Raw genomic sequence first — 23,179 nt, 5'->3', positions numbered from 1 at the left:
ATTGCATCAGCACTACCTTAACAATCATCCTCAGCAAAAAGTGCTGTCATCAAGACATAGTGTCCAAAAAAGTAGTGACAATAATGGTTAATAAGATATTGAAAAAAAAGCATGAATGCCCTGCTTGATCCATAAACTGAATGCAGAACCTCATTATCTTTTCTAGGAAGAAAGGTACCCTTTTAAGTCCTTTGTCAGTTTCCCATGACTTACTGAAAAACATTAATGGCTCAAGGAACTTCTAAAATCTAGCTGCAAACTATTGCAGACATGTTAATTCAAAAAAACCAAAAACCAAACCTCGTATTTTTTTTTCTGGTCGTTTATGGAATGAAACATTACCATGGGACATGGACATACAAGTCCTCTACCAGCCTCCTCTCAAATATGCAGAAAAGCAGTTTCCAGCTTTTAGACTTCAGGTAATCAGAGACCGTACAGACCATTTTGCCCTTAACGTAGAGTATAATGAATTTTATTGCCCTCATTCAGGCAGAGTACCATTCTGAAGGTTGGTACCAAAGATGCTGAGGCTCACAGTATCCAACAGCTGCAATTCAGTTTCCTGCTCAATGGTTGCGTCATGCTCCTTCCCGCTTCCCCGGATTGCGCAAAACAAACTCTGAATCTCTCCCATATGTAGTCATTACCACAGACAGCACTAAATGCATTGCTACTGTACTAAAGAGGCCTCCCTTAATATTAAGTACTAGCAACTAGAGTTAGAAACTAATGCAACAGCATCCTGAGAACAGAGCAGGCTGTTCACCTTGTTTCAGCACCACAGCACATCCAAGTTTCATAAGGCAGAGAGATATTAGAAAGAGTGAGACTCCACAGGAGAAGTTCCTCCCCCTTACTACCAACCTCTCCATCCTACAACAGATCAGAGAAGTATTCCAGTTCAGTTCCGCCACCACAGAAGTTTTGAGAAAGATTTCTTATTTATGCACTCAGTTTTCTAAAAGGTACTGGCAAGCGAAAGGGTGTGCCTGCTGGCTCTGATGTAGACTAACTTGTCCAGAAAACAAACCAGCAACTGCATCCCTGTCCTTCTATGTTTGTAAAGTGAAGTGTTTGTGAACAGAATGTTTCCTGAGATATGCTTTTCTCACAGGCAGAAGAAACAGTCTATTAAAGATGCTAACATATGTCAAAGTTTTTTTAAACGCCATACATAGAAGCTGTTTCTAGTTGACAGGCACAAGTAGTTGAAGAGGCACTACCATTTTTGCTACTAGTATGGATATACCTAGCAAAAATGTGTATAAACTCAAATGTCTGAAGCACATATACAACCACAGAGAGTTTATAAAAAAAAATTCCTTAAAAAATTTTAAAAAAATCCCAAACCAACTAACAACAAAACACACACGCACACAAAACGGTACTTCTAAATTCTATCCCAGAAGAGAAGTCAGCAGTTACCTCAACTTCATACACTGGGAAGGCTTCAGGCAGATGTGTGTTCAAAAGCTTTCACTTCTGCATTAGGTTAAAATCAGGATCAGTTCACTTTGGTTTAGTTATATTAAATCAGGAGCAAGAATGTTACAGGAATTACTGTCACCAAAAAAGAGGTACCTCACTACTTTGCTTAATTAGTTCAACAGACTGATGTTTCTGTGAAGGCTTAATTTACTTTTAGACGACTCATTCCCCAGTAAGTGAAGGATTTTTATTTCAAAGGTTGAAGATGATAAAAGTTTAAAGGCAGCAACCAAACACAGTGACCCATGCAGGAAAGAAAACAGTGCTCATATGAACTTTATGCTGCCGCAGCATTTTTAAGTAATCGTGCTCAGTCACTACTGGATCTCCTCTTGTTTTTAACTGAAGAAATACTGTTTGTTGAACTCTCAGAGCAAGTCTGTTATTTGTTCTCAGTTCTGCGTCACAAGAGATAGTGAAGAACTGGTATGGTATTTTGAACATCCCTGAGCAATACCAACTTACAGATTTCCCCTTCTGTCATACATCAAAATAAGTGAATTGGCAAACATGCAGAACAACTACCACAGAGCAGAACAAAAGAAGCTCAACTATAAAAGTGAATATAGGATATCTCACTGGGATGACCACATCTGTTGAGACGAGCAGATGGCAGCATTAAGAAAAAGCCTTATGGCCTTCCTAATCACAGCTTATTAGCATCAGTCAACACTCTCTTACTTCGAGACAGATGTTGCATTCTCAGGCAGAATACAATTTTTAAAAGTATCAGCTCAGAAAAAACAGGATAACATACGTAGTTCACAAGGGTCATCGTACAGAATGAATTTTTTTTAAATGGATTAAAAAATGTGCAATTCAGTCAATTAATTAAGTGTTCAGTGCAGCACCTTGCTTTCTTACAGAAGATACTTATCCTCTTGTGGCAGGCTTCTTGCTGTGAGAAAAAAGAAGCATTAACAATACGTGGATAAACAAGAGAATTGGAGCTTTCCCCAACCTTTGCTTCTATATGCATCAACTGCTGAACAGTTCGAGTTCCAATGTTCCAATGTCCCAGCAGCGCTACAGGCTTGGGGAGGAGTGGCTGGAGAGCTGCCAGTCAGAGAGGGACCTGGGGGTGTTGATTGACAGCCGGCTGAACATGAGCCAGCAGTGTGCCCAGGTGGCCAAGAAGGCCAATGGCATCCTGGCTTGTATCAGAAATAGCGTGGCCAGCAGGGACAGGGAAGGGATCTTACCCCTGTACTCGGCACTGGTGAGGCCGCACCTCGATGACTGTGTTCAGTTTTGGGCCCCTCACTACAAAAAGGACATTGAATTACTCGAGCGTGTCCAGAGAAGGGCAACGAAGCTGGTGAAGGGTCTGGAGCACATGTCGTACGAGGAGCGGCTGAGGGAACTGGGGGGGTTTAGTCTGGAGAAGAGGAGGCTGAGGGGAGACCTCATCGCCCTCTACAGCTACCTGAGAGGAGGTTGCAGAGAGCTGGGGATGAGTCTCTTTAACCAAGTAATAAGTGATAGGACAAGAGGAAATGGCCTCAAGTTGCGCCAGGGAAGGTTTAGACTGGATATTAGGAAGCATTTCTTTACAGAATGGGTAGTCAGGTGTTGGAATGAGCTGCCCAGGGAGGTGGTGGAGTCCCCATCCCTGGAGGTGTTCAAGAGGTGGGTTGACATAGCGCTGAGGGATATGGTGTAGTTGGGAACTGTCAATGTTGGGTTAATGGTTGGACTAGATGATCTTCAAGGTCCCTTCCAACCTAGATGATTCTGTGATTCTGTCCTCATTGATTTGAGGGAGCAGTTACTCAGATCAAGTGAAAATGTTCATAGGTAGGAATTTCTAGGTATTTTGTTAAATTACATGTATGTATTTATATACATTAAATGTGTGTATATCTATCCATGAAAGACTACATTAAGAAAAAGACCATAAAGTCAAATATTTAGTAGTGTAGATTCATCTAGTCTACAACAATACAGAGTAACTCATGTTTCTGTAGTAATGCAGAGGAACAAGGAATTCTCATGGCAAATGCAGTATCTGAATTCAACTTGCTAAGGTGACCTAAATTGTGCTATCATCTCCCAAGGGTGGGTCTTTTCCCCACTCACTTCCTCCAATGGCTGAATCACCTAACAGAGCTGTCACTGACTGAGCAAATAGAGAGGATTACAGTTTGAGACTGATATTTCACAAGCATTGCCTACAATTCAAAACATTTTGCCCAGGAATTGCAATGCATAATTTTCTTTTGGAACTCACAGTGGAAACATTTAATGTCATTCAGAAGCTTTCTGTACTGGTAAAGTACTAGCAAATTTACTGCAAAGACTCTTCCAGAAGTAATCTCATGATTTCCCTTAAAAGGAATGGAGGCATTCCTTTTGGCCTTATCATAAAGCAGCATGGGAACCACAGAGCATCAGTAGATAGAAAGAGAAATACTTCAGACTGAAATGATACACTCAAATGATTCAGATTAAATAAAACTTTCCAAGCATAGGAAACAACATCAATGTCTCTGAAGACATATATTATTTTTTTAGAATGCTATAATGGTAAAAAAATCTCTTTCCAAGCTGCAAAACAGCGAAGACAGTTTGAACAGCAAAGTCTTTTCACTTAGTTTCCAAACCACTAATGTTTTGAATATCAACATTCTTACAGCAGTCAATTCCTCCACAGCTTCTAGAAGTGCAATCAACCGCAGCAACAAAATTCTGTCACTTTTACAGGAAGAAATGCAAGAGATACTTGAGTACTAGCAATGCCATATTTTGGAGAAAGTGTTTATTAGTACAAGCTTCTATTAGCGGAGAAGGGTAAAACAAGGACTTGCAGTACTGTAACATGCTTGTTACTGTCAAGAGACAAAATTCAAAAAAATATTTTTAAAGAGATAGTAAGCTTTTTGTTGTTTGTCTTTTAATCAATTTTCCTTTTTCTACCTATGGAACATCCAACTTGACAGAATTCCATCTGATTCAGACTTTCTGAAGACAACCATGGTTTACTTGAGATGATGGAGATGCCTCTCAAGTAACTCACAAAATATTGTATTGATACAAATCTAACTGATACCAGATGATCAAGACTAATCAGCTCACGTTTGAAAGCTTCCAAACAGAAAACCAAGTGTATTTTCACAGCAATACTAACAAAACCAATGTTATTGAGAAGCACACTGTTAATGACTTCAAATACATGACAATATGATCAACAGTTTCAGTGGAAAGGAGGCCGAGACCCAGATTCAGTTCCAATTTAATTATTTGATAATTTAAGAGTTCTACTGGGGGGGGGGGGGGGAAGGGGAAGAGAGAAAAAATAGTTCTGGTTATCAACTTTAGCATCCGAGTCTTTTCTTATCAGAAAAAAATTGCTTCTGAGCAGAAATTTCATCTTTGCCCTGAAATTTGACTGTGGAAAGTACTCTATCTGAAAGAATATGAAGGAAGCTGTTCTTCATATAATTTTGTTTACATACTTAGTATTATTTTAAGCACATTTATAGTTCTGTGCATTTGCAATATGTATAACTATATAGTAAGAGTACACAATTACTATCACTACATTATACTATATCATATGTGCATTTTCTACATGATTTGGAATCCTTCTATCAAGTTCTAATAGAAATTCTAACCCTATTATAAGTCTACTTTCAAACACTGCATGTGGGTTTTTGTTGACTTTTTACAGTATTGTTTCCAGCAGGGCAAAGCTGGCAAGTTTACAGGAACACACGTTCAGGATTGTGTCTAAGCCACTTCCCTATGAATACTGCTACTCGTTGCCAATCAGATTAACTTTTTACTGCGATGTTACTGGCAAACACTGCTTACAAAGCTTAGGTAACTCAATTCATTTCAAACACTGCTTGAAACGGGTAAAGCAATTGTACGACAAAACCATTAAACCAACCCTACAGACTACTCCAACTCTTCAGAGTACTATTGAAATATAATAAGTGAAAGATGAAAGAAAATTTCCCTTTTCAGTTCAGTAGTATCTCCTATATAGCTAACAGTGATATATCCAAGGTAGTCACATTCTTTTTTTTTGGAATGGTTTCCACTTAATTATGGAATTAAATTAGTGGAATTAAATAAAACTCTTCACATGTACACATTTCCACAGTTGCTGTAGCATCTGCAGGCAGAGTAAGATCTTGGAAGGAACCTTAGTATATTATATTTATTAAAAGTTATTTGAAAATTTTCTACATCAGAGTTTGTCTCCTTTTAAAAACTAAACAAACAGTCTAGGATATATTTTATTTAAAAAAACTGACTAGAACATTTCTGGGGAAAACATGTTATATGCAACAGATGCTACATAACACCCTCAGAATAGCAAAAATACTGTTTCAAGTGAGCCTCAAAGTTTTGAGAATCAGGTTAAAGCTAAAAGCAGATATTTAACCAGATATGTGAGGTAGATGACTACCTTATAAAACCAAAATAGAAGCTAAGCCTACACCACTTCATTCCCTGAAGGCATATTTCCTAACTAACAAATGGCAAATTTGTTTTTAAGTACCAAGTTTTTAGATATAGGAACTCTTTATCTATGAGACTTTTTTTCCTCAACCCTCCTGCAGAAATGTTCAAGCTACAATATGAAGAAGCATCACTTCCTAACACAAAAAAGGCTGTACCTAGTCAGACTGAAAGATACATTTTGCCCTGTTTCCAGCAGTCACCAAAAGGAAACTTACAGGGAAGAATAAGGACAGAGCAGACATGCAGGGATCTTTGCCTAGGATGTTCTCCAACTGTTTGCAACTCTGGAATTTCATAGGTCAGACATTGGGCAAATTCATGGATGAAGATTCCAAGATGATGAGATATTCACCTTAAAGCTACAGGCTTTCAGCTGCAAGGAGCTCTGCAGTTTCATGTTTCATGAAGAACTATCTCCTTTTATATTAAGTCTGCCAGGTGTCATTGATACCCTTTAGAAAAGGTTAATAGAAATCAGCTTTTCACTGTTACTTAGTCTCTATCATACCTAACTTCAGCCATTTCTTTTCCAGCTCAATCTGGCTGTTCTTTAGACAGAACCTTCCGACACCTTTGATCCTTGTCCAAATTTTTAATGCTTGAATCTTGTAGTACTCTTTTGAGATAAGCAGACCAGACCCGCAGACAGTATTCAAGTTGCAAGGTATCCACACAATGACATTACGTTCTCTGCTCTTACTAGCTTCCACAGAATTGCTAAAATCCAATTTCCTTTACAGCTTACTGATTATAGCCAAGATCATATCCAAGCAAAACTCAAAACTCACACTCCACCACTGCATATTCAGAGTTGGGATTTCTCCCTGTCTCACCCCCATGCACATTAGCTATGCATAATCTATTTGCTCTTGTTTTATTACTCAGTCACTCAAATCTCCTAAGATGTGCTTCAGACAGCACTTGCCTTTATTACAGACATACTGTGTCACCTCCTCATTCAGATGTTCTGGAATACATGTAAGTAATAAGAGACATTTTTGATTCCACATAGGAGTGCAGACAAGGAAGTCTGATCAAAGTCAATTAACCAGAAGATACAGTAGACTGATCTGCCTACTATTTTATGACCAAAACTCAAGTAGTTAGGAATCAATTCTGTACAAAGCTAATAAATCTGCACATTCCAAACTCTATCACGTTCATTCCTCAGAAATAAAATGAAATTTTGTTCACTGACCAGCTAGGCTGAACATCAAACCTCTAACAAACTAAAATAGCCTACCCTATTCCACATTGTGTTTAGTCCATCAGGTTTCTTGCCACGACTAAAGACCTCAGAACTATTGCATGAACTGATAAAGTCTTAAGAGTTAACAGAAGGTTATATACCTTTTTTCCAAGAATAAAAAATGTTTTAGAATTCCTAGAAAGCACAGTATAGAACAGCTAAACCCCTAAAATTAAAGGGATGCTTCTTAATAAAGGTAGATTTTAAAATGCTTCCAGATATTTCAAAGGATCCTGAAGATACTACTCATACTCCCTCTAGATAGTTATAGAGCTTACACCAATTAGGTACTGAAGGGACAAATAAAATTACTGAATAAACAAAACACAGTCCAAGGGTAAAGCGTAGTATGCAGTTCTGGACTGTGGGAGAAAGAACATATCGATCCAAAAAGCTATTTTTCATGGTGTAGCAGCCTAGAAAACATATCTAAACATAAAAAAGGGAAAAAACCTAAGGGACATGAAATTTAAAGTGGAATGACAAAAAACAGAAAAATCCTCAAATACCATGATTACTAATGAAGAATATTATTTTTCCAAGGGGTTTTTTTTTATCCTTTTGTTAAAAGGGTAGACTATGAAGCTTCCTTGGCACAGGCATTTTAAAGTTATTTTTCCTTCCCCCAATCTGTTCCAGTGCAAACAGTACTTCAATACAATATGAGAACTTAATAATACCATTCATTGCCAGCCCTGCTCAAATACATCAAGGCTGTGTTAGGCCAAGACCAAGGCAGTACAAAACAGTATGCAATACCTAAGTCTCAGTTGAAGAGTCAGATCAATGCTTATCTACTGGTTTAAAATCGGACCCAACATCACACTGGGGGGAAGGAAGAAAAGAAAACTTTAATGAAGTTTTTGCCTTTCAAAAGTTTAACCTAGATGAGATAGAATTCACCTACATGCACATACACATGTGTATATATTTTTTGTTTATGTGTATATTTATTTTTATTTATATATAAATACAGGTAGAAGTAGGCTAGAGTTGTATTTCTAACTTGCTCTTTATCATACTGTTTAACAGGTAATTTGCAGAAGGCTAGGCTTAGACAAAATTTCATTTGCTGCCAATATATCAGAGCTGGGTAAGTGCTGACAAAGCAACAATCAGCTGTCAACTACTGCCACCTCACCAAGGTAAGGGCACATTTCACAATTTAAATATTGAGTTGAGTGTCCTACATTTCATCCATACTGGAATTCTTTCTACTGCTTCCCCCATTGCAATTGCATTTGGTATATGCAATAAGTATTCCTTTAATTATCTGACTCAACTTTTACAACCAAGTCCTCTGTGCAAGTTGAATACAGGCTAGCTGTCCCTATTCAGCAAAAACCACTTGCAGTCCAAACAAGTTCTGTATGTGCCTTAACACCACTGAATACTTAATTTTAAAAACTAGACTTTAGAGGAAAATCTTGATCAGAAGCTAACAGCTACAACTGATTGAAACTCATATGGAAAAGACACATACCACTCCATCTGCAATCTTCCAGTCTGCACAACTTTCATATTTTTGCAGTTGCTTTTCAAACAGTTGTGCTATGGCTCGATGGACAAGTTCATACTGCTCCTGTAGTAGGTTACCAGATAACAATTAGTGCATGAGATCTTTACAAAGAATGATGGTATGTTATTGTATGATAAAGATTAATTTAAAAACAAACTATACCTTTGTCTGCACTGCAGAATGCCTTTGTGTCCTCATTTCCTGTATTAAATTAAATACATTGAATTCTTCAGGTATTTTCTGAAATATAGAAAGAAGTCAATTACACTGATGTAACTGTCAGAACAGCAATACAAAAGCTGTTCGACATCCAAAAGTATGTTTAACTTTTGTAGGTAAAGCCAATCTGTTCTCTACACATTGTAGCTGTTCAAAATATTTTTAAAAAAGCAATTCCTCTCCAGAACTGGTTGTAAATATTTGATTTAGACCAGATGAGAGCATTTCAAGTATTCTGAAAATGAGACATTCAATTAAAGCATTAATATGACACTGCAACATTAATGATGCTTCATAACCTAAAAACCCCCCGAAAGAAGTTATCACTGTACATTTGAAATAGCCTTTAGGAGCTGCAAGATTAAACAGAGACATTGAAAAAGTTGAATTTAAAAATCACTTTAGATTGAAACATATTTTTAAAATATTTAGAATTTCACAGTGATTTTTTTTTAGATAAAAATTTGCTGTCAAAGGAAAGTAAGTCCACACTAAAGCATGCATGCAATGAAACTAAACATCCAACCTATCAAAAGAGTCCTGGAACATCTTACACTATTTTAGAACATTTGGGAGTTCAATCACTATTACGAAATGACCAAATGCCACAAAATGTCTTCTTTTAAGATTCCTTACCCCAGCTTTAAGCAAATTCCATGTATAATCTATGGCACAGATGGCTCCTGTTCTTCCACACCCTGCACTATGAACATAAACATTTAGGTGTGTTAGAAATTATTTTGTTAAAAACACACTATAACCTTTATATTCCCAGAGTCCATGTGAAAAAAATATAAATCGCTCAACTACCATAAAACTCACTAAACCTGACACTATAGTGTCTTAAAAATAAAAGAATTAGCAGTGCAAAGTGCAAAATGAAGCACTGAAGTTCTTAACGCAAGTTTTTCGTAGCCAATTGGAACTGCAGTCATGAAAGATGGTTCAACACTGACATGCTGATTGCCTTTTTTGTCACATTATTCCTAGTTACCACTGCTTCAACAGCAGGGATTTTGTCGAAGTTTAATGATAGATATGTTAAATGGCAGAACAGAATATGTTGAAAGACTTTCCACATTTTTCTGATTTAGTATATTTTCTGCTTTTTATCTAAAAAACTTAAATGTGAAAGTTATAAAAAATAACAGTGAAGTATCACATTTATTCTTCCTAATAGTATGAATTCCTCTGTTTCACAGATAAAGAGCTATGCATGCATATTTATTACATTATAATTATACTGTTGTAAAGAGCCAACCTTCACAACTCTATTGAAATTCAAGAGAAACAGGACAAAGTAAAGTGGATTTCAGTGCTACGTAAGTTTTTTATGGTGGTAGATATCAGTCACTTAGGGTGACAAGTTAAAAAAGAATGCAGCTAAAGACAGTAGATTTCTATATACTTGGAGAATAACCAAGCTCTAAAGAGTTAATGACTCCAAACAATTTAACATTTCCTGGGTTATGATTCTGAATGTAGTTTTTCTGACATACAACACATTTTTTGCTTTAAAAAGTATCAAGTACCAGAGAAATTGTCAGAAACTGTCAATTCACCAAAACATTTTCATGGCAGTTAAGTTTCACCAGTCCTTCTGTTAGCCAAATTTCATGTCAAAGATGAAACCGCTGCTCAGAAGCAAAGACTTACCAACTGGAAGCTACAGCCTGCTCATTACAGCTCTTTTTTGTCATATTAGAAGACAGACAGAAAAGTTCTTATGTAGTGATGCATCTGCTATATAGTGTCTCCTATTGAGAATGGAGCTTTCACTCCCATATCTGATTTGGAATGATCTTCAAAGTCTGTTTTGTCCTAATGATGATTTAAATGTCTTAAGAACCACGCAACAGTTTCATTTTCAAAGACTAATTCTTTTCTGATTGATATTCTGTCCTAAACTGTAATAGAAGCAGAATTTCACTGTGGGAGGAGTTTTAAGACAATGAAGACTATATGATTTTGAGCCAAGTTTTGATACGAGGAAATATTTGTTTTAGTTTTCCAAAAAGGAATAAGCAAATAAATTCTGGTTTAGAATCAAACTAGAACATCTCATACCAAAAGTCTAGACTTCAAAAGAATCGAAATGTTTATAAACTTAAAAAATAAATATATTTGATACCTGCAGTGTATGCAAATTGGTACATCTTCATGTTCCTGGTATTCTCTCATCAAGCTGATCATGTCCAGAATAGAGTCAAAAGATGAAGGGACATCATGGTCAGGCCAGTTAACATAATGAAACTGATAGACACTACGAGTCTCCTAAAGGAGAGGGAGGGAGGGAGGGAGGGAGGAAGGTGTTAATGATAATACATGTTTGAGGAGTTTGTATGAAAATTAGTTCTATGAACCTTCACTTTTTGCATAATTGAACGTGGACAAGCAAAGCCATTTACTGTATTTAAAAACCCTACAGCTTGTACCACTTAGAAAAACAAAAAGGAAATTCTGAAATAGTATTTTGAGTGCTGCTAATGCATAGGAGAAAGCACTATGAGACAGTTCACAGAAATCCCTCTCCACAATATATGGGTTAAAGAACCCACAATGTTGCACTGTGTTAAAAGATTCTCTGTCCTTAGTCATAAACTTTGAAAGGGAGAAAGAAAGGGAAAGACCACCATGAAAGGTTCTTCTTCCAATAGTACTCCAGTAACTTACATTGGAAAAAAAATGGGAAGGGGGAGGGTGGTTGTTGTTTTGTCACATTACAAAATAAAGTGTGTGTGTGCAGGCGTGTGCAGAGGGAAATGAAGAAAATGAGAGAAATAATTCAGGCCATATCTAAATACGGATTACACTTGCAACAACAGTAGATAAACTTTTAAAGTAGTTCTCATGTTACAGTAGTACTAAAGACAAGGTAAGAAGCAGGCTTTAAAACAGCCTAGTTACTCAGCTACCTGAATCCCTCAAAGACCAAATCCTTTCTCATCATTATCCAAACCATCCACAGTATAGCTAGTTCTACTGCCCCTTTCCATGCTGTTGTCACACCTCTGGCTTCTAGTATATCCTCAAAATAATCTACTAGAGAGGCATATGAATTTTTCATCAATGTTACACGTTACAAGACCTATGCTACCTTCTGTTTAGTTATTTGAGAAGCAACATAGTGGGGCTCTTGAACATGGAAATTTGTATCATCTTCCAATTGAACCAACCATTTTTGATACTTTACTTTTGCCAGGCCTGTGGAAGCACTGTAGCTATTAAAAACTAGACAAAACAAGAGAAAATCCAGCCTAAGAAATGAAATTTTAAAAATCCAACTGATTATGTAAAACCAATGTCATCAGTAAGGAGAAAGAAAAGTTACAGCTGCCTATTAAGGTCCACCAGTAACTTTCACTTAATTACATTTAAAGAGACACAGCCAGGGATTTTTCACATTAGCAGAACGTGAAAAATCTTTTTTCAGGGAAAAAAGTTCTGAATTTATGCTTTTTAGATGGAAATTAAAAATTAAAAGGAACATTCACAGTCCTTTTTTACTGCCACTTTAAGAAATAACCTGGTGTTTTAGCTTAAAACATTCTTCAAATTTCAGTTAAACTGGTTTACCTCCTAAAAATTAGAGTAACTTTGTATATTTATATGAATTTTAAATTCTTTTACACAGTATTTTGTATGATACTCCGCTGAAAATTTTACAGAAGTGACAAAAGTTTTCATTATTTCAAAAACCAGAAAGTAAACTTCAAAGCTCCATACTTTATACCACAAATACTTATTTTCCTCCGCAGTTCAAGGCAACACTTAGAATTCTTCAAAATAAGATGAAAAGTCTGCAATTCATCACCAAAATGTGCACTCACAGAAATACTGAAACAAATGTGCTACGTAAGTCTGAAGAAAGATCATTTTATTAGCTGCGTAAATTTAATATCAACCTATCTTGTTAATCCTTTCAGTTACACTGCTCCTTAAAGGAACATAAACTTTGGGATCTTTACTAAGATTAACAGCATAGCACAAACTGTAGCTTTTTGTTACTACTTAGTTTTTATGTAGTATACAGGCATCCTATAAATATTAACTGAAACGGAAACTCATGGAAGTCAAGTAGCTAAACATGATTTGCATGTATAGTATACGCAAGCAAAATATAAATTAGCTATAGTTTCTGAAGTAACCAGTTATCATGTTAAGATATTAACAGTAATGTAGGTTCTGCTTTGGGGTTTTTGGTATCTTTTCAGTTCTAAGTGCACCATTTCAAAAAGTGTTGCAAATGCCACAGTTATCATGCAGTTAATTTCTGCTATCTAAGAAGTTTCACAGCATGCTCAGTTATGAGCATTCAGGACACACTAACAGAAATTAACTGATTAGGTTCATGCATTCCACACAAGCACCTGGCAAGCTAGTGCAGACAAAAAAAAAATCACCCCCTTCATGATTAAACAGTTTTCATAACTGCTGTGATATCAGTTGCTGAAAAGGAACAAAGCATTGCTAAAGAAAACATAACCGTAAGTGAGACTAACCTGTACTAAATAATTTCTTAATACAGAATGCCAAATAAAGTGACAGGTATTCTGTAAAATAGACTGTCAGCCTTCACGGTTTTGCAGGACAGCTCCACACTTATTTTTATTTACTGACAGTTTCTTTTCAGAAAACTAGTCACCTGAAATCTGACACTTGCATAGGTTTGCAAGAAAGGCTTAAATCATTCATTCTTAACACTTATGAGAATGAAAGCACTTTTATTTCATTGAAAATATGACAATTTTCACAATTAACATAACATAGTTTATGAAGTAGGTCTCACGTTTGTGTCGTAAGTTTTTGCTATGATGAATAAACTCAATTTTTCCATAAAGAAACTAATAGTAGTAATAATTTACAGTTGCCAACTTAACAAATAGTGTAAATGAATTGGTTTGTCAGAATACTTGTCTGGTAAGCCAATTCTACATCTTGAACACTAGCATATCAAATCTTCAAGAATTCCTAAGTCTTGAGCTCACTTTTAGAAGTACATTTCTATCTTGACCCTTGACTATATTACATACAATTCCCCCATGAAGAAGTTCTCCAAGCAAAAAGACAATGCAACTCAATTTAGTCAAGAACATTCCATGTTTGTCATATCTATTTCAATTCCAAAAAGAGTAACTTCTTACAAGCTAGAGTGAGAAAGTTCAGGAAAAAAAAAAAGAGAATCACTAAGTTGTTGTCATTCTTGCTTTATTTTTATTTAGCAATACAAATATATCAACAGGCATCAGAAATATCTTTTAACCCTGTAAAACCCAAAAATATAGGGCAAGTTCTAACCAGTACACATACTTTACCCAAAAATAAGTTAATTAGAGGAAACCAGGTTTTCTGACAAGTTTGGTTGAGTTTGTCATCATATTTTCAGTTGGGGTAAACAGTGAAATTCTCAAAGGGTGCCAGAAGCTTTCTAGTTGTTAACACATGCTAATGAAGACCATACACACCTTTGGCTAACCAAGAATATACATAAAAGACAGGTAGAGTTTCACTACTCTTTTCTTATATACTAAGCTTTTAACATCACTTCTCAACTTGATTTATACACAGAGTCAGCACCTAAAAAAGTGAAGATATATTTTCATGAGTTTCCTCCATCTATCATTTTAGAGACCTTTGAGCAACCATTAAAGTTGAGAACAGAAGTAATTGTATACTTACATTCTGAAATTCAAGTAATAATGTTCTAATGAAGTAATCTGTTCTTGCTTGCTCAGCTTCCTAAACACAAGGGAACAGTAATGAATTGGAAAAAAGATCAATATGCAGTGAACAGGATATAACTGAAAACCCAAACTTTAAACTTACGTGTCTTTTTTTTTAAATTTACTGGGTCTGTATCTACGATTGCCCTAAAAGATAGGCAATCAAAACTGCACTCATTTTAAAACAGCAGCAACTACACATTATGTGTGAAAGATGTTACTTTTACTTAAAATAAAAATGTGAGTTTTCAAACCAGTAAGTGTCTAGCCTTCTCCTGAAACCAATAAACCTTGTAAGAGTATTTCAAAGTACTTTTTCACTTTATTTCTCCATACATTTAATTTACAGATTGCCTCCCACAACCATCCTTCTATAATGATTCTGCTGTATAAACTTCAGCCTCTTATCACCCTATCCTGTGACATCTCCTTTCATTTTTTCCCCTTCTATTATTTTCAATTAAGGGTGCATCTGAATGGATTGTTGTAATTATCTTGATTGTGGCCAAAAAGCATAGCATCTAGAGTCCCAGAATTTTCCAATCTGCCTTTGGAACATTAAGGGAAGTTTATACTGTAGACACCAAACAATATTACTGTACTTAAAATATCAGTAAGATCACAATTTGAAGATGCCTTTACAAGCTTAACATTACAGCTTCCCACAGTGAATTTAGGAGACTGCATATATACTTTAGTGCACTCCTATCTACTACTGAAATTTACCATTTTCCATCAAGAAAACAATTGCAACACCTTGCAGGTTTAAAGGACATAGTACATAGATAGCAGCAATGGAGCATGTTCTTGCTAAACTATTTCAAAGTAGGATTAAGAATAGCTCGATAAACTGTCATGCCAGCTCTTTCTGAACAAGTTAAAGCACTTCAGCTAGAAAACAACAATTCCTGTCCAAACCGAAGTAATTTTGAGTTAAGGAAAAGAAACAAACAGTTTTGAGATCAATTTTGAATGTATCAATTCCACTGTTTTAGAGTATGTGAACAGCTAAGGCCAGTCATGAACTCCAGTGTAAAGAGTTCACAGCAAGATCATTTATAACAATGACAGTTATACTCAACAGTTTGATGCCAGGTTTCATTCACATCCTAATGTTAACTAGAAGAACATAATAGAATCTGATTAAACTACCAGGTGGTAAGATTAAAAAAAGACACAAGGGAGTGTTTTCTTCCAACAACACAATGATATGAATGTCAGAAAGAACAAGTGACAAAAAACAAAATCCAAACAAAAAAATTTGCCAAATTCATCATCCACTACATTATAAAAATATTGATAATCCAGGGGCAACACCCAATTAAGGAATTCCTGCTATTCCATCGGTAGAAGCCAACAACAAGTACAAGGACACTTATTTTCTATTCTCTTCCCTTAAGTAATTAGGCTGTCATTGAACACAATATGATAGGCCAGATGGCTCCTGGCGTCACCTAGAAGTGAAGGCTATGTGATCACAACTCCAGGAGCTAGAAGCTGAACAAACAGACCATAAATGTGTTCAAAGCAGGAAGGAATAAAGATACATAAACAGGTGTGTACAAAGGCAACCGGATACTATCCCACACCTAAGGAATGTTGATCATACTGACTCTGGTGGCTATGCTCCCACACACTGTATCCTCACCCATACCCTGAAAACCTCACAATTAATGAAGGGAGTTTCTGCTGTGGTCTCCTTTTGTGAAATGGTATTTACTTTCTTTTACTGTTCAGCTTTCTCTACCAAGGAAAGATGATTTCAAAAACCCATTGGGGTATATACTCTTGTGTGATGCTGATGGCAGGTGCCAAGGAATGATTACTTTCTACTCCCTGCTGTGCTGTGTGTAGGAGTTATCCACAGTCCCTCTTCCTGCATATTTATCTGTCAGAAATCCTTGTGTTACCCCTTTATGTACAAGTACCAAAACTGGAAGAGGCTCTAGTAGTTATGCTCAGAGATCAGAACTCCTGATAACACCAACAACATGCAATTGAAACATTCAGCTTTTCTCCATCTTTCTGGAATCATAGCTTACTTGACAGTTAACCCTCAGGAATTCTCCAGGAAAAGATTCAGATCTCATGGTGACCTGCTACTCTTTCTATTGTTGCTTTTAAAATGAAAACAAAGAAAGAAGCAAAGGAAGTATTTCCAAATAAACCTGTATCTATTACCAACAGAAACAAGTTAAAAAATTCAGGAATTTAGTTTCTATTTTCTTTATTCATGTTAATTAACTTTATGTAACTGCTAATTAACTTTATGTAACGTATTCCAGTGTTACTTTCATTTCTCGTGCACATCCAGAATGCACAACTCATAACAGAAGGAAACAAGAGCATGGATATTATTTGATTTCTTGAGTATGGTACAGACATTCAAAACTATATCACATAAAGCTAAAGAAATGATACACAAAAAGATACGAGACCAAGGTACACAGGTTCCATGCTAAAAAAAAAAAAATAAAAAAGCATGGAGGATTCAAAAAACCACACAGTTTAGATACACACATTGTTTTCCACTGCATTCCTTCGCAAGTCTTTGTGCAATATTTGGTACCGAACAATTAAAAAAGCATTTGTTTTGTAATGCAAACTGTTTGTTGAACAGTTATTTTAAGTTACAAAAGCATTAAATCCTTCAAAATTAATTTATAAACCTTTATACTTACACAAGAAACACGAAATGGTCCAAAAGTTACAGCTGCTTCTCCATACAGAGGCCAGTAACGTTCACATTTTTTCTGTTAAAACAAAGAATCCTAGTTTAATTCATGTGTAGTACTGAAAGATGATGATTAACACAAGCAGAGCAGACAAAATGATCATCTCGAATGCCTTATTCTCTCTCTTATTTGGTGTTCTACCTTAACATCTGCCCACTGGTGCCTTGCTGGACTTCTTTTAAGATAGTAAAATGTCTTTTCTTTTGGATACCAAAAGAAAAACAAAACGAAAAACCCCGATGACCAATAAATACAGCCAAAAGACACTCTGTAAATTGGGACATGAACTTCATGACTGCCTACATATGTGCAAACACATATCATACAGAGGGAAACAATGAGAGTTAATTTAGTTTTTGTGAAAGTTTGGAGTTCACAATTCTGGACCACACTTTTTTTTTTCCTTCTCAGGTCATAAGACTATAGCAGAGAAATTTAAAAGACAGATTGTTTTTGCAGCTGTATCAATTGACAGGAAATTCTGAGGGGCTCAGGATTTTGATAATTGGCCTACATCCCACAAAGAGCAAGATTTTTTTCCATAGCGACATGACCAGTAACAGGCCATCGGTACAATTCTGGATACAAACACATACATTCTACTGAGATGACACCTAAATAGTAATGTAACACTATAAACGGAGCAAAGAAAGGCAGTTGCATTCACTATCTTATATGCATACAAATATAAGGATGGGTATTTTCATTCAATCTGGCAGATTATTTTTACAGTTATGGATTTGGCATATGAAGCTTCACAGGCATATTGGCCTGCATGGGCAATGCTCGTTTAGTTTTGTATTTACTGTACGTACCCTTCCCATTTCAAATTCTCGACAGGCCATTACAATTATCTGAAACGAAACAAAGATGCATAAAGTTAACTGGTTTTAGATAAAGTAAATTCACCAACACTTTACTGCTTGCTTCTGCCTGGGCAGATACTGACACTCCTTAACTGGTTACTACTGAAGAGACACATTAATACTGTTTTTCCTGCCTGCAGATGCATGCTCTTTTAATTCTAAAATAGTACTCAAGTTTTATCCTGCACAAAATAGTCTGCAACACTAATACAACATTGTAAGGCTACTTAATTTGAATTCAATGTAATCCTATACAAATACCTTATTTATTCAGCCTGACTGTAAAGTCTAAACAATCACAAAAATATAGAACCATTTGCCAACTGGAAGAAACATAGCTGTATTTTCTTAAAATGACATAGACTGCTTAAAATAGGTGCAAAACTTACTTAAAAAACAAGAATCATATTTCGCAGGGGAAGCTACTTCAGACAGATTAATGTGAATAGCACCATCAAAATGCACCAACAGGTAAGCCATTTGTTACAATAAGTAACCATGATTTAAGTGTCCGATACAACAAAAAATATTTTCAGAAATAATGTCTTGAACTTATCCAATTTTCACAGTACTTAAAAGTTAACTCCTGACAATAGTTGTTTAAACAGATGTAGAATATATAAACCAACAAGTAACACAAAATTTGCATAAAAAGACAGACTTATTTTTTTTGTTTCACATGCTGCTTCTGTATCTGATTTTGTCAGTCAACGTTAAGTCAGAGTTGTAAGGTCTCCTACAGGACCTATTCATAAGTATGCATGATTCCTTATTCATTCAATAAAATTATTACTTTGAATTTACGTTATTAAATAGAATATGTAATATTAATAATATAGAGTGGCTATTTACCAAAATGATATTTGACAAGTAAATGGATTAAATCACGGTTAACATTTTTGATAATAGCCAGATGAGGTAAAAGATACACAATCACTTTGCCATGAAATAAGGTAATACCCAATTTTGGTTTATAAGTAGGTACTTACGGCAACATTGTATTCCCATATCATCCTCCAGAAGTCTATTACTGTATTTGCTAATGGTCCCTGGGTAGCAACATATGCTTTTGGCCCATGCACTCCCTAGGATTGCACAAAGGAACCATTAATGTTTATAAAGAAAATTTATCTGCACTGAATAAAAAAGGCTTTAGGTTATAATCATGTAAAATATCTTTTTTTGGATACAACAGGAAGGGTGAATATAAAAATCTAAGTCCCATTTACATTACTGGGAATTTTGCTGGTGATTTCAAAGGGGCCCAAGATTATAACAGCTACTGTGCTGCCAGAGACCGTAACAGACTGTTTCTGTACGTTCAGATTCTGGAGATTCCCTTTGAGTCTGCATTTTCTTTCTTAATCTAACATTTAATGATGAAAATTTGAAAAATCTTTCTGCTAAAAAGCATCCCTTGAACAAATTTAAGTTCCCCCTTCCCAGTAATACCACATTTCAAAAAGCCAAACTTTTAAAGTTTGTTTTATATAAAGCTTGAAGATATTTACATTTAGCTTCTCAGACTAAACATTCAAGAACTGAGATTTATAGGAACACCTGATTCCAAATAAGCATTACAGTGTAGAAGCAGCAGAATAAGGCCACAAGGAAAGCCCAATGTATTCACACTTTGAAACAAAAGTGTAACAGGCTTTTAGCCAAATTCTGGCTTCTGTTTAAGAACGTTAGATATAATTCCATTACCACACTTCTGCCACGAACAGCAAGAAATGCATATTAACATACACAATTTGTCACATGCCTCTAAGATCCCTAAAAACAGCCTCTCTTACAATCTGGTATTTTTGACACCATAAACTGTTAAAACAATCATATCTCAAGTTTCCTATGGTATAAAGTTCCAGTTTGGATGCTTGTCACTTTAAAATGAAGTATTTCATATTCTGCTTACACTTAAGAGTAATATTAAAACCTTAAAAATTTCTTTATAAATGCCATCACGTTTGCCATTTATTCAAGCCATAATAAAAAAAAGAATCTTCCGTCACAGCTTTAAATTCTTATCTCAGACTATAATATTAAAACTGCACTGATATGAAATAAAAGCTTAAAAAGAATTTAAGAACCATTAAGATACATACCTTAATAAAGTTTGCATTGATGTAGTCTGAATCTTGTGGGGGAGTTTTTAAGGTCAGTTTAACCCGGCTATGATCAACTAAAAGAAGAATTTATTTTTTTTTTTAAACAAGAATTACAACACTTGTAAATCAATATGTAACAGTAAATATAATATATATAGTAGATATGATATGTATAGAAGAAATTAAGCATTAAAGAATGTTTCCCAAAGCTAAGTCACACAAGCAAGTCAGTCAATTTAATTTATGGGTGAACCAACTCAAGTAGGGATAAGCAGAGTAGCTCCTACTGCTATCTGCTTCTGATGCTCAAGTTTACAGAGTACCAACTACTGGAATTCCAAGAGCGATTCATTACAAAGAAGCAAAACTCAATTGATCAGCAGTAATCAAAATTGCAGTTACACAGTATTAACACAGATCATGATGGCCAGAATTAAAGGCACATTTACAGAAAGCAGAAAGAATAACACCATTGCATAATTAAAGCAGCTGGTAGATCTTAAAGTCTCTTTCAAGGAGGACTCTATCAGGTATTACAACATGAAACATGCACTGGGTTATTGCTCAGGCACAGACTGACTTCTATCCCCCAAACACTGGGCTAGGCACTTTGCTGGGACCTTTTTAAACCAGAAGCAGCAGATTCCTTCCTTTAGGGGGTTTTGACACTGCAAGTTTCTGCCTCTAGCATTACTGACTGTTTCAGAGAAAGAGTCTTATAAAAACAGATATTTGGAGACCAAAATCCTTAGCCGTCTTAAAAATATCCTTTATTACTCTTGTTGATAGAATAAGCTAAACATCTTGGAATTATTTTTGGCATTGAAAAAAAAAAAGTTAAGTGCATCTTTATTACAGAAAAAACTTGATGATTCTTACTAAGAAGGTAGGTAGGTGGTTGGCAGGTTCGCCAGCCCTTCCAGCTCTTGATGATATCAACACTTTCTAGCTATCACATAAAAATCATTCAAACTATCTCTACAATAAAGGCTGTCTGGAAATCCAGAATTAAAAAAAAAAATTATATTCAAACTGGGGAACAGAACTATCTGCAGCAACAGCATCTGCTCAAGCAATTTATGTTACTTTCTGCTCCCAGGGTCAATTCCTCAACCACAGAACAGCTGCTAAAACTTTTATTAGAGCTATATTCAAGAAAAAAACATAAAGAAAGAGTCTATTTAAAAAGAGGAAATATGGTTTGGTGGGGTCTTTTTTTTTTCAAAACATCATTGCTAATAAAACAGGGAACCATGCCCACAAGAAGTACATGCTAAGAGTTATTTCTATACAGAAAGCTCTTCCAAAAAGCTTTCAAGATCCTCGCTTCCAAGACAGTGATATTTTCTGCCAGAGTCCTGATAACATGCAAAAAATGTTTGTGTTACCATGTAATGCTTCCTAAAAAAGCACAAGTGTAGATTACAAGACATTTAGATCACAGATCTGAAGACAACGCGCTCTCACATAAAGGCCTAGAGAAACCCTTAAAATAGGCTACACTGTATTACACTCTCATAATGTAAAAGCAAGAACACTTTATAAGCATGCAAAGGTGTCATAGACTTAATACTAAAAACTACTTTTACATGGTGGATCAGACTAATTAAAGTGGTAGGCTAATGAGGGCTCCTATCTTCCCAGCAGAGTTGACGTGAAGTTCTGGAGCAGTTTCCAAGCATTAATATTTCCAGCCTGACTGTATCTGCCACAGTTCACCTCTTTCAGAGTTTTAGGTCTGGAACAGAATTCTCCAAGAAAAATTCCACTGCAGGTTCCAGCTTCGGAACATTTAAGTGCTTGGATATTTATATATAGCTTAAATGCTCCGTTCACATCACTAATTGGTGTCTTCAGGTAACCAGTGAACACCATGTACCATTTAATTATCATTTAGGATAGCTTAGCAAACTATGATGTGAACACGCACACACCTTTTACACTGAAGCCAGTACTGCATTACAATTGAGGTACTGATCTCGCTGGTGGGAGTAACAATTTCTGATAAATATAGCACTAATCTCTGATTAAGTTACATTTGTAAGGTTTTTTTTCTGGATTTATAAAAGATTGGCAAAGTATCATCCCCCTTCCTTCTCCAAAACATCTCCTGGCTTTCATTTCTGTCCAGCTGATCTCTCATCACTTCATTGCTGGAAGCTTCAGATGTTGGAAGATACTCTTGCTTTAACTGATAATATACCTTCAATCTTGCTCAACATCAGCTTTGATGTTTGCTCATTTTCCCCACTGTGATCTGTGTACTCTTTCAGGTCCCAACGACTCAGTTTTTATTTTTATGTAGATGAAAGAAAAGCACATCTACCACTCTAGTTGCAGCCATTCACTACTGTAGTAACTTTTAAGTGTCTCATTGATTCAGTTTAAGTGCTGCTAAGATTTTGCTATATTGTTCTTGAGCTATCAAAATGCCAGCACAGAAGAAAAAGTATAACAACTCTTAATAATAAGACAACAATAACAACTTCCCCTCTTTTTCACTCCATCCATTAAACAGGTTTCCTCCCAACTAAAAAAAAAGAACAAACAGAAAAACCTGAATGATATTTAACTGTTTTCCTGCAGTTAAGCTTAGTACCACACTAGCCTTCAACATGTGATGTATGCTATACATATATCCCCCATCAAAATACGAACATGTGCCTTTCCTTCTCACTGCAGCAGCAAGTGCTATGCCCACCTTGTTAAACAACCTAGGGCCTGTGGCTTCAGGGCAAAGTGCTTGTTGCTCCAAGCACTGATAAACAGAAAAAATTCCAGCACTAGAAAAACAGC

At 35.8% G+C, this 23,179-nt stretch overlaps 1 protein-coding gene across 1 annotated transcript in view; it reads right to left on the bottom strand.

Annotated features, from left to right (window-relative positions):
- The window catches only part of PTPN12 (protein tyrosine phosphatase non-receptor type 12), an 82,168-nt gene that overhangs the window by 24,562 nt on the left and 34,427 nt on the right, over positions 1 to 23,179 (bottom strand). Inside the window, exons 3-11 of the mRNA XM_074827881.1 lie at positions 20,381 to 20,457; positions 19,265 to 19,360; positions 18,225 to 18,263; positions 17,356 to 17,427; positions 14,631 to 14,690; positions 11,083 to 11,225; positions 9,588 to 9,654; positions 8,895 to 8,972; positions 8,697 to 8,795 (exon numbers count right to left, since the gene is read on the bottom strand). Coding sequence (XP_074683982.1) covers positions 8,697 to 8,795; positions 8,895 to 8,972; positions 9,588 to 9,654; positions 11,083 to 11,225; positions 14,631 to 14,690; positions 17,356 to 17,427; positions 18,225 to 18,263; positions 19,265 to 19,360; positions 20,381 to 20,457 — 731 coding nt within the window. The remainder of the gene's footprint in view (positions 1 to 8,696; positions 8,796 to 8,894; positions 8,973 to 9,587; positions 9,655 to 11,082; positions 11,226 to 14,630; positions 14,691 to 17,355; positions 17,428 to 18,224; positions 18,264 to 19,264; positions 19,361 to 20,380; positions 20,458 to 23,179) is intronic.

Source organism: Strix aluco, chromosome 5 (genome assembly GCF_031877795.1).
Source record: "Strix aluco isolate bStrAlu1 chromosome 5, bStrAlu1.hap1, whole genome shotgun sequence".
In the NCBI taxonomy this organism is placed as follows: Eukaryota; Metazoa; Chordata; class Aves; order Strigiformes; family Strigidae; genus Strix; species Strix aluco.
This window is presented reverse-complemented; position numbering and strand designations above follow the sequence as displayed.